General features: G+C 40.7%; 1 protein-coding gene across 3 annotated transcripts in view; it reads right to left on the reverse strand.

The window, feature by feature from the left end:
- Positions 1 to 12,288, reverse strand: part of LOC122815407 (bile acid-CoA:amino acid N-acyltransferase-like) — an 817,246-nt gene that overhangs the window by 450,587 nt on the left and 354,371 nt on the right. For all 3 annotated transcript variants that reach the window (XM_044087875.1, XM_044087874.1, XM_044087873.1), the window contains one exon: positions 11,166 to 11,265. In XM_044087875.1, the coding sequence (XP_043943810.1) occupies positions 11,166 to 11,265 (100 nt within the window). The remainder of the gene's footprint in view (positions 1 to 11,165; positions 11,266 to 12,288) is intronic.

Here is a 12,288-nt window from a genome sequence, read left to right on the forward strand (position 1 = left end):
ACGTAATAAGAGATCTGGGGACCCAAGTAGATAGTAATCTCACCTTTGATAATCACATTGCCAAAGTGGTTAGAAAATCCTTCTATGTGGCCCACCTAATCACAAAAGGGTTTGCATCTAGATCAAAAGAGGTCATTGTGCCCCTCTACTCATCACTCATCAGACCCATCATAGAGTACAATGCCCCATTTGGGATGTACCTTAAAAGACACCTGCAACAGCTGGAAAGACCACAGAAGTACCTCACCAAGAGGATCACTGGCCTCAAACAGATGCCCTATGCAGCTTGACTGATGAAACTCCAGCTGTACTCTCCAGCTGTACTCGGTTGCATACTGCCTACTCATAGGTGATCTCTGCCTGACATACAAGGCCATGTCCAACCCAGAATTGATGGACATGCTCCACCTAAAGAAAACCTTATCCCCTCGAGCCACATGCTCTAGGAATCTAAACATCACCACAACAATAAATAGGACATGCTGGAGGGATAGATTCCTCTCCCAGAGATTTCCCATGCATTGGAACAAGATTCCAATCTCCATTAGGCAGAGCTCCTTGCTAACACTCTTCAAAAGAAACCTTGACGTGTGGATGGGAAACAGAAAATTTACCCCGGGGATCACTTCAGTGGCTCTGTTGGACAGAGGCACAGGGAACTAATTTAAGGGGGTGGTGAAAGCCAACACATTCTGGTTGACTTATAAATGTCTTCGGGCAGATAGCCTAGTACCTACCTATGAACTTATGAACCTATGCCTGAGTTCATGTAGGATGCAGCACAGCCAAGGATGGTATCAGGCCTATGGAGACTTCTGTGTGTTGCCTTTGAGAGGGCATTACAGACCTGCTTCCTGATGATGAGGGGAGGGGTCAGGTGCTGTGCATGCACATGTGTACTGATGGGGGGACAGGGGGGTGATTTTTACACTTCACCTGTCTGCAGCAGGTTGCCTATGTCAATGCAGTATGTGCATGTGGTGTTATTGACCACCAGTACAGAGAAGATTTGTGTGTTGCCTCCGGGATTGCAGACATATGCATGGAAGGCCTAGTGATTGGCCTTGGTGGATGTGTCCACTTTGCACTCAAAGATAGCCTTAGGGGAATTCATCTGTGTCCTTATCTACTTGTGCAGACCAAGGTGACATTGCTTCCAATAAGGCACTTTTTCCTTACTGGCCCTGTCCAGCAAATATTTCCACCTATTATGGTATTTGTGTATTGGTGCTGTCCACCAGATGTTTACCCTACCTTGAGGGAGATGATGTTGCCTTGTCTATTGCTGAGTCCATACAGCTATCTAGGTGCCCACATAATATTGTGATGTGGGTTTGGACACTACTGCTAGTTCCAACTGATCTGGAGATCCGCTGTGGCGACCCCTAACCGGGAAAAGCCGAAAGACGCAACAACAGCAATAACAACAACTCCTGATATTTTCCCAGTGACATAGCAGACTCCTGGAAGTGGTATGCAGCAGTGGCCATAAATATGGTCCCACGACCTGGACATTCTGTGGAAATCCATACAGTTGAGAGTTATGTATGTCTGGCCATTGTTAACAGATTGCCAAAATTGTGTTGCAGTGTTGTGTGCAAATGTTTGTTCAGCTGAGTTGGGAGAGTAGCAGATATGAGAGTTATAGATCCTTTTCTATCTGACTGTGCATGCTGCTACACTTGCCTGTGGTCTATCAGGTGTATATGCTTGTAGGGGCAGACTGAGAAATGTCCTGTAACACCTCAGGATTACCAGTAGACTGTGAGTTGGGCCAGTATATGTGGTGCAGTGTGTGACTGGCTATCAGGATATGTTTGTTCAAACAGTTATTCTACTCTAGAGTTCATTTGGGGTATTGGAATGTTGCTGTGACTGTGGTGCAAATGGTTGTGGGTGGACAATTTTTGACCAATGTTCCATCCCTGTAGTACATGATATATTTGGAAATACATGGGTAGTTCCCCAGAGCTGATTTGGGGTAGTGTCGTGTTGGTCTTACTGGTGTTCAAAAGGTGCTGGATGACATGGTTGGCAGCTCTCTGTGTTTTTTCTCTTCTGTTACATGACTGCAGTCATACCACTCCACTGTACAGATGTCTAGACACTGTCCAGATGCATGGCTCATATGTTTGGTCAGTTTCCCATAACAGTTGTGGGTTTCTGACAAATTACTGCGATGATGTGAGTATTGACATCAGTAAATGATGGCAATCATTTGTGTTTCAGACCAGGAATCTATCAGAAAATATATGTTAAAGCAAACCATGCTACTTTAGTAGACTTCTATGTGTATAACAGCCATATTTCAAAGATGTCACTATTGTTTGCCCCTTATCCCCTCACTTTGTCAGGCTTTTTGCAGATGTCTGGCATTAAGAGGTTATCAGAGTACTACAGATATATAGCCTTCCGTTATGGTAAATGACTGTAGTTCATGATATGTTTGTAAAACATTATAAATCCCTACAGCTTGGATGGTGTAGAAGTACATTTCTGTGATTGTAGTGCACAAGGTCCTGGGTTCCAGATGAAGTAGCAATGACTCTTTTTCCACTCATGTTAAATGACCATAATGCATGATATGTTTGTAAAAGCATTACAAGACTTTGCAGTTCAGATAGTGTAGTAGTATGTTGTTGTGATTGTAGTGCACAGCATCCTGGGTTTGAGGCTTGACAGGTCTGGTTATTTTGTTGCTGGGCAGAACAAGAGCTGATGGAGACAGAGTGATTAAGGCACTTTTAAGCAGTTATAAGTGGGTTTTCACAGTTTTGCATGACACTAAGTGATGCTAACAGACAACAGGGGGTAAAACATTAGGAAAAGCAGCTAGGTATATGCAGGATGAGTGTAGGAAAGTACCATAGCTCTACATTTCCTTCTGCAGTAACAGCTGTGAGTAATGTGTACAATTTGCACTTTATAGCCTCACACCCCACAGGGTGGGATGTTAACGACAGACATTTGTAGAATAATTTGTGGGTAGATTGATTAATTTCATTGTACATGGGGGTGAAATGTAGAGTTATGTATGGGGCAATGATGTTTTTGTGGGGCAGATGCCCTTTTTTTTTACATGAGAGTGGGATGTTGGGGAAAGGCTGCAGGTATATTTGGGGAGGTAGGTTGGGTAGAATAGGTAGCATTTTCAGACAGACAAGACACACAAGACAGCAGGGAGGGGTGGTATATGACACTTGAAGGGGTAAACACCTTGGACAAGGAGAGTGGTTGGGAATTAGAGGCCCATGAGCCCCCAAATGGATATAGTGTGACTGAGGTCCCCACCCATGGGCAGTCACCACTGCACCTTCATGGCCCCAAAGGTGGCTGTCCTGGGGGCTGGAAAAGAGGGGCAGCATACTCCTTAAGGTGCACCAGGCAGCCTTCCATCTGTTGCAGCTTCCCACCCAGTTTGGAGCAGATGATGCTGTGCACCATACCCCAGAAAATTCTGGGGGTGACAGGCTCCTCTCTGCACCCACTCCTGGGGGGACAGGCCCTGTCCCCTGAGGCAATTCTACCAAAAGGTGGTGCATTACCAGTGGAGGAGGATATTCCAGGTTTGGTCAAAGACATGCTAGGGCCTAGTGTCATGGCCAGATGGGGTGGGATAGGTGGATCCTGTCCCATCTGGCCATGGCACCAGGCAAGATGGGGCAGAATAAGTGGATCTACTGGGATCTGCCTTCCCAAACATGCTATGGTGTTGTGGTTTATCCAGCTATATTGGTTAGTCATAAACAACACATTTGAAAATTAGTTACAACAGCATGCGTGGGTGTTCCAATTAACCAAAACCAACAGATTTGAAACAGTTGCATAGCAAACAGAACACATGCATAAATGTACCAACAGTAAGCATTTTAACAGCATGCAAATTTCTTTGATGCCAACAGGCCACCAATAATGGTATTTGAACATGGTATGCTAATATGCAACCAATGAAATATATGAACAATAATAGAACATGCCCCAACAATAGGTTTTGAGAACAACATACCCGTAGTATATGAATAATAATTATTGATGAAGATGACAGGTGGGGTGAGAGAAAATAGTCCATTAACAACTATGTTGACTTCTATTTTTCACAAGAGTGCTGCTCAATACTGTACAGGTCTGCCATCACTTTACATCTACCTATGGCACATAGCTTTTGTGGCACATACATACCTGTTAGACTGTCAACCTGTATTGGTATGGGGAAGACTGAGTGAACTGTGGCTACTTTACTGGAGGGGGCTTGTACATGTTAGAGTTACATACTTGACAAAGAAGGGGTACCCTTCAATGATGTGTGAGTCTACTGCTAGCATAGTTCACCTGGATTCCTATCTGTGTCCAAAGTGATTGGCAGCAGTGACCACTAGCTGTGACAGCATGACACTTGAAAGACATGTATCAGGAAGAGGGTATGGTGTATGTACCTATCCTGCCGTCATTTGCAGGCATGGGGTTGGACAGTGGGACAGTTGTACATGGTGTATTGTTATACCCTTTAACAGCTACTACAAGCATTTCGTTACCTGTAAGACCTGTGGAGAAAATATCTGCTATCACTATCTGACTGTTTCTACAAATATCTAAGATTTCTTGAGTGTATATATGCACATATCTCAGGATCACTCCCTGGATTTGAACCATGTCTGGATGTGCTAAAATGAACTACAAGGCTGTTTCTCATTACACTAAGCTACTAACTGTTGCCCTTTGTTTGACTGTTTTCTGCCTAATACTCTGTGGGTTAGACAGTCTGACCTTGTAATCCTGAGATTCATGCCTAACAGATAGTGTACTGTGTAGTAATCCTTTGAAATGATATGATCTGGAAATCAAAGGATAATACAAGGCACTGTAGCAGGGGACACACTATAATACATTTGACATTAGTATTTAGGGTTCGGATCTTAGTGCATAACATATATCATATTTTATGTATATCTTGATTTACAGCTCCACAGTCTACTGTTTTGAATACTAGCTGATTCTCAGAACAACCTCTGTTAATTCATGCTGTCAAAGCCATATTTTCTGTGCAGAACCTGTGCATATTCTATTTCTACAGTATACCAGAATAAACACAACAGTTGGTGGTTTAGGTTTTTATTGTACTATATGACACAGTGCTCTACTACTACATATGCTGTAGATGACTATTAGTCTGGCAAACTTTTTTTTAGTTGTTAGACACAGAACACAATAAAGAATTTACTCCTTCTTATTTATTTCAATATATACTGCAAGGTAGATCTGTACTTACCAGCCTGTCATCGCAGCCTTGTCAGTCTGTCTGCATGGACCTCAGCATTACTAGCCCTCACCTGCTGCTGGGAGGATACAAACTGCTGGAGCATTGTTGTACCAAGCATCTTGGATCCACTGGGCCAAGAGCACCCCTTTCCTCCACTTTAGGTTGGTATAGTGACGCTGTACCTGCTCATCAGTTCGGGGATGCCAGTGGCACTGGTGAGATTGTGTGCCAGATGGTCCCAGGCATCCTCTTTATACTGTGGGCTCTGGTACTGGCCCTGCAGCAGTCTGTCATCATGGTTTGCTACAAGGAGCCCAGCCATGACTTTGGACTCCAAAATGCACCAGTGCTGCACCCAGAAGCATGAGCCCTCACCAACTCCTGACATTGTTCCTACTCAGAGCAAGTTACAACAGATTCTGGCTATATTCCCACCTGAGCCATTTTAATAAGGCTATATTCCCACCCTTTGCTGTCATTGGTCCATTTTGAAAATGCTGAGCTCAGCTCAGTAGTGTGCAAACCAGCTAAGCCAATTTGAGCAGTGATTAAATGGGTAATTGCTGAACACTGCTTAACAGTGTGCAAATCTGCTAACTAAGCTGACTACTGCTTAGCATTTATGTCTAAGCAATGCTTAAACTAGCTAGGCATAGCTGAGCACTACTAACCATTGCTCATTTTTCATTTTTTAGGAAATATCAGAATAATTAATTAATCATTACTGACATATTAGTAAGTGCATATGATTTACTTTACATAACGGCCCTCTATGTGCTTTCATTACATTACCATGGGGTGTGGCTATACTGTATGGGACACTTGTGTATACATGTGTGATTTCACATGTTATATGCACTCACATTTTCATGTTAGACCAGCTATATTACCCAGGTTGACAAATATCAATTACTACATAATTTAAAATAAAAATAATAATTTTAGCACTGCTTTCCCACGTAAAAATAAAGTGCCTGGCTTGGTAATCCAAAGGTGAAGACCTGCACGCAAAGCTGGAATGCTAACCACTACGCTATCTTGGCATTAGGATTTTAGCTGTATATTTTTGTCTCCTATGGGATGTTTAAGCAATGCTGATCAGGGTCATAACTCTCACACCTGCTCAGCAGCACTTAAACATACCTTGGTATGGAAAAAATAAATACATTAATAAACCCACTTTATCTACATGGGGACACATAGGAACAGATTTTAAATATTGCTCTTACAAATTTAGAAAGTACAACTGTGGTTTTCTAGCAAATCACTGGCAAATCACTCAGGGTTTAAGTCAGACCATAATGACAGACATTTTGGTTTCAGACTTCATACTCTTCAGGAAATCCATTCTAATGCAAAACCTGTTATTCTATCAACTTGCCAAGTTTGTAAGAGCAATACTTAAAATGTGTCCCTATTTTTGGGCCTTTGTTCCCCCATTATTTATGGCTTTGTACAGATTTCTTGCTCTGGGAGGTTGAGAGGTATGTGAGGCAGGCATCTGGCAATTCTGTGGAAGCCTATACAGTTGAGGGGTATGACCGTATGGCTCTTTCTCAATGCAGGGGGTGTGTAACAGCACCACAGAGACCAATGGATATTACTTTTATTGTTTATTTACATGCATGCATGTTTTTAGTTTGTACACACTGCTTGGTCACAAGCACTTTAATAAATTTGAAGTTGAAGTTGAGTGTTAGACTCAGCTTGACAAGACAAAGGTCTTTTCCATCCCATTAGTATTCCCTTAGGGCAGTTTATATAAGTAAAGATGTGTGGAGACAAAGGCTCACAATTTGTGAAGTATTGGATGAAGTCTCCATATAAAGACTTTATTCTGAACATTTTAAGGTGAGCAATGCATTGATTTCTGTTTCAATGACATGAGGTTACAATAATGAGCTAAAATGAATCTGCATACAATGTATTCCTGGGGAAATGGATTAGGAATTGCGCTGGAAATTCACTGTGCAAAAACAGCAATGCATGTTTTATGGTTAGAATGAACAAGTGGGGATAAGAGGAAACCTTCCCTAATGCCCATAGGCAGGAGAAAGTGGAACTCAAGGTCTTTTTCAGAAGCATCCAGTTGGGTTTTGTACCTGGTATTGGCATACACAATAAACTTAGGCTTATAACCCATTAACCTGGCTGCCTGCTTGACCCTTGGTCTGTAAGTTTACCTGTCCTGTTCTGTTTGCAATGCTCTGTAGCCACCTACAGGTTAAGCTTTTGCCAGGTCATTTTTTTTTTTTTTTTTTTTTGCAGTTTGAGCTTCAGACATGATATTTTATTGCTTTCTTTTTTATTTTATGTTATTTGATCTTCTTGATCTTCTTTACAAAGGAGTTATTATTTTGAAGTCACTTAATTTAAACTTTCATATAAGTTACCTCCTACTTCCAACATTTACTGTTGTGGTTTGTATATTGATTCTTCTTTTAGCCTGCACATCATGCATTGCACAACATTCCTTTTTATGGGTATCATTTTTATGGTTTTCAAAACAAATCCTCATCAGTCCTAAGGTCTATCAATGTACTGATTTACTTTGCTTTATTTCACCTCCAACACATGATTCAGAAATAGAGATAGTCATAACATTGCATGCAAAAGTGGCCAACATGCAACTCAGGTAAACTTCCTGCTACTAAGGAAAGGGCAGTGGGGTAGAATCAGTGACTGCAAAGTCATCCCCAGTGAAGCAGTCAGCCTACAGCATAAACCATTGGTTTTTCACAATCAGTTGCAAGCAGTGGTTAGAGAACACACTAAGGTTAACAAAGACCAGGCTGAAGACCTAGAAGCTGACTGGAGAGAAAGCACAACATGTCAAAGAATTAATCAGGGCTCTAGCACCTCAAACAGAAGAAGAAATATGTGGAACTGAAGAAGAATGGCATTGCCTCAAAACAGCATATGTAATGGCTAGTGAACAGATAGGTGGCTTAGTCAAGTATGGAAATAAGGTACATAAGGAAAGCTGGTGCTGGAATGCAGAAGTCCAAGGAGTCGTCAAAAGAAAGAAGGAGTGCAAAAAAAGTGGGAGATAGAAAAGACAGACCAGGCTTGGAAAGACTATTGGTTGGCTAACAAAAAGGCTAAGTCAGAAGTTGCAAGAGCAAGAGCAAAGACCAAGACATCAGAAACAGTCTACCAGCTTCTGGAAATTGACTCAGTGGATGACACAAAGAAACACTCTCAGGTTGTAAGGCAATCACAGAAAGATAAAGAAGACAGTTAAGTACCCTTCATAAAGGATGCCAGCAACAACCTGCTGAGCAGCTCACAGAACATCAATGGCAGATGGAAGGAATACTTCCAGCAGCTTCTGAATAAAGAAAACCCTACAGAAGCTCTACCAACCCAGATACAGCCTATGATGAGAGAAGAGGTGGAGCCCACAATAGACGAAGTAAGAATAGCACTAAGGAAAATGAAGTTAGGGAAAGCAGCATGCTCAGATGAGGTCACAGCAGATATGATAAAGATGATGGGTGAGATAGGTGAGAAATGGCTCTTGAGGGTACTTATAGCAGTGTGGAGAGAAGGGCATATCCTAGATAACTAGAGAATAAACATACTATTTCCAGTGCTCATGAACAAAGCACATTCACAACTCTGGGCTGTATAGAGGTATTAAACTACTATCATACTGCATGAAAGTTTTGAAGACAGTGACTGATAAATGAATACGCAGAGTAGTAGAAAGTAAGATGGGAAATGAGCAGTTTGGATTCAGATCAGGATGCTGCACAGCTGACCTCATGTTTGCAGTGAGACAGATAATTGAGAAGAAGTTACAAATAAGGAAAGTGTCCAGCTGGCCATTCCTAGACTTGGATAAGGCATATGATAAGGTCCCAAGAAAGCTGATTTGAGCAGTTCTGTTATGGTCTGAAGTCCCAGAAACATTGGTAAAACTAGAGCAAGTTATATAAAAGGCCCTTATGACACAAGTAAAATTAGTGCTTGGTCTTACAGAGGTGTTCCTAGTGGGAGTGCATGTGCATCAGGGTTCATTTCTGAGCCCTCTGGTGTTCATAGTAGTGATGGACTACATGAGCAAACAGGTTGGACGGGACAGACCAACAAAGCTGCTGTATGCAGACGATGTGGCATTACAGGCAGACTCTGAGCAAGAACTTTAGCAAAGAGTAGGGGAATGAAATGCAAAACTGAAGGTACATGGGATGAAACTGAGTACAGATAAGTTGTAATGGCAGCAAATGGAGGAAACCAGAAGAAGCTGAGAATTTAGCTAGAAGTAAATAGATTCAAATAACTGGGAGGGGTGGTTGAGAAGGGAAGTCTAAATGAGGTCAAAGCTAGAATTAGAGGGGCTGCAGCCAACTGGCACAGAGTGTCAAGGGTAGTGTATGAAAGAAGAATGCCAAAGAAGCTTGAAAATAAGGTGTTCAAAATAGTGGTGTGGTCAGTACTACTGTATGGTATAGAAACCTGAGTGGTAAAGGCAGGGCGGTTGAGGAAGGTAGAGGTGATGAAGATGAAATACTTGTGATAGGTGGTAAGGTCCGCAGATGAAGGAATGAGGACATAAGAACAGAAGCCAAAGTAGCTCCAATTGCAGAAAAGGTTGAAGAGAACAGATTAAGGTGGTTTGGGCACATGTGCAAGAAAGCAGAAAACAATCTGGTGAAGAAGATTTGGGACAGACAGGAAGAATGCAAGAGGAAACAAGGGTGTCCAGCAAAGAGGTGGATGTATTGAGTGAGAAAAGACCAGTGACACTCAATTATGACTGTCGAAGAAGGTAGGAGAGTGGCACTGAAGAGAGAGAGAGATGGTAACAAGTGACATGACACCCCAACCCCAAGTAGGAAATGTTAAAAAGGGGTTAATGATGATGATGATGAGTGTCCCAGATTATTGTACAAAGCCAGTAACTCTGAGCTAAAGTTTGTTGTTGTTAGTCAGTCCATATAGCATTCAAACCAAAAGGAAAAAGGTCAAACAGGTAAGTGATTATCAAAACTACAAGGAAGAAGACTCTTCTTGAGTCTGCATGATCTTTTTACTCTTTGGTTTGGATGTTATTTAATTTTTGGTTTGGATGTTATTTGGGATATTTTGCAGTCACCCTAATGTTATGGACATCAGGCTTGTTTATAAGTTCTATGTTTTCTAGGTATAGTCAAACAAACCATATACATTGCATTGAAGAGTTTAGGAAAAGGGCATAACATGTCATATATTCAGTTAGTGGTGTTTGGCATTATTGGTTTGATTGCACCGATAAAGACTTAAAACCTAAAAGTAAAATAAAAAATAAAAATAAAAGTAAAGTAAAACTGGAATTCAGAAGCCATGTAACTGAAACAGTGGTATGACCTTAATGTAGTCTTTGCATATATCCCATTGGCCACCACCACAGGAGGTTTTAGGTATTACACGGTGAAGACACTAATTTTGTTGGGCCCTTCTTGCAGCTTTTACTGAATAGTCTGCTTGTGTGACCTTTTTATCCTTTGGCATGCAAGATAAAAAATAGATACTCAGACTATAATGTGCATATGTGTGCACACACGTGTGTGTGTGTGTGTGTGTGTGTGTGTGTGTGTGTGTGTGTGTGCGTGTGTGTGTGTGTATACATGTGCAAGTAAGTAATTAGAATAATCATTCTTTTTAAAAAAATGACAAATTTTTTACTGTAAAAATGTGGCTGCATTATTACTTATTTGACACACACTGACATAAATATTGTGACCATGTATGAAAACATCAGTTATTGCCATATTAAATGAGATAAATGAATCAATCCAACACTGAGATGATTAATTAGATAAATTAATTGGTTTAAGAAACAACAAAACAGGTAACCATCATTCTAAACAGAAAACAAAGCAGCAGCTGGTTGTACATTTATTTAAACAAAAATAAACATCACCTGAGCCCACTTGGAGTTTCTGGAGCAGTCGTAAGACTCCAGATAAAGCCCATGGGTTCACACCCAGTATACGAACCACCCAAAGATTCATCCTCAGCAACTATGAAAGATACAAAGGGTAATTATTGCTATAGCATAAAAGTGTTATTATCAGGCAGCATGCATTGTGCAGTAGAATACAATATGACAACTTAATAAACAGTTCACTAACTTATTTAGATATTTAGTTAAGTAAGATATAGAATTATTATTTAAGTTGAAAACTAAATGCTAAAGTGACATTCTACTTTGTACAAGGTAGAAGCTAGTACATGGTATATGTGTGTTTCTGTGTGCTTGTGTGTGAACGTTTCTGCATGTGTGTGCATGCATATGCATGTGTATATGTGTGTATGTGTCTAGTGTCTGTATTTTGTGGATCTGTAGTGATATGAATGGGAAATATGCAACATATTATTTACATGTTTGTACATTGTACCAGTATAATAAAGTATTTTTCTACCATGATCTTTTTAAACACCATCTTCCACTAAGGTGCAAGCATGGTACCTGGAGAGACATTCCTCAAGCATCATATTTACAATATCAGTACAATCTGAAAGCCAGAAAACAAGATTTATATTAAGGCAAGTAACAATGTACTATAATGAAAAGCAATGAACAATAGGATGCAAGACAAAAGGTCCAAGTCAGACAGGGAAGAAAAGGCTATGGTTGGAGACAGTTATCAATAACTAAACCACAATCATAGCTTAGGAAATAAGTTTACTTAATTATTGTCACTAAAGGAAGCATGATTCTTGGTGAACATTAAATGTCAAATCAGAGCAACACCAAAACTGACTAAGGAATTAGGAACATTGAATTCATTCTCCAACATGGGGTTTAAGTTTGTTATGAATTCAATGTTAGTTTTATAACAGCATTTTCCAAGGATGCAAGTACTTTAAGAAGCATTTTAAATAAAAATTGGGCCCTTATTAATGAACATGTAACCCTTAGGTCCAAGCTAATGGCTAAACCTAAAATAACATATCAAAGAGGGCCTAATATAAAATCTGTCCTGGAAAGGAATTTAAAACCCTACATACCTAATGAAGGCATGAAAAAATGTGGTTGATGC

Source organism: Protopterus annectens, chromosome 11.part0, assembly GCF_019279795.1.
Source record: "Protopterus annectens isolate FY-2018-M chromosome 11.part0, PAN1.0, whole genome shotgun sequence".
In the NCBI taxonomy this organism is placed as follows: Eukaryota; Metazoa; Chordata; order Ceratodontiformes; family Protopteridae; genus Protopterus; species Protopterus annectens.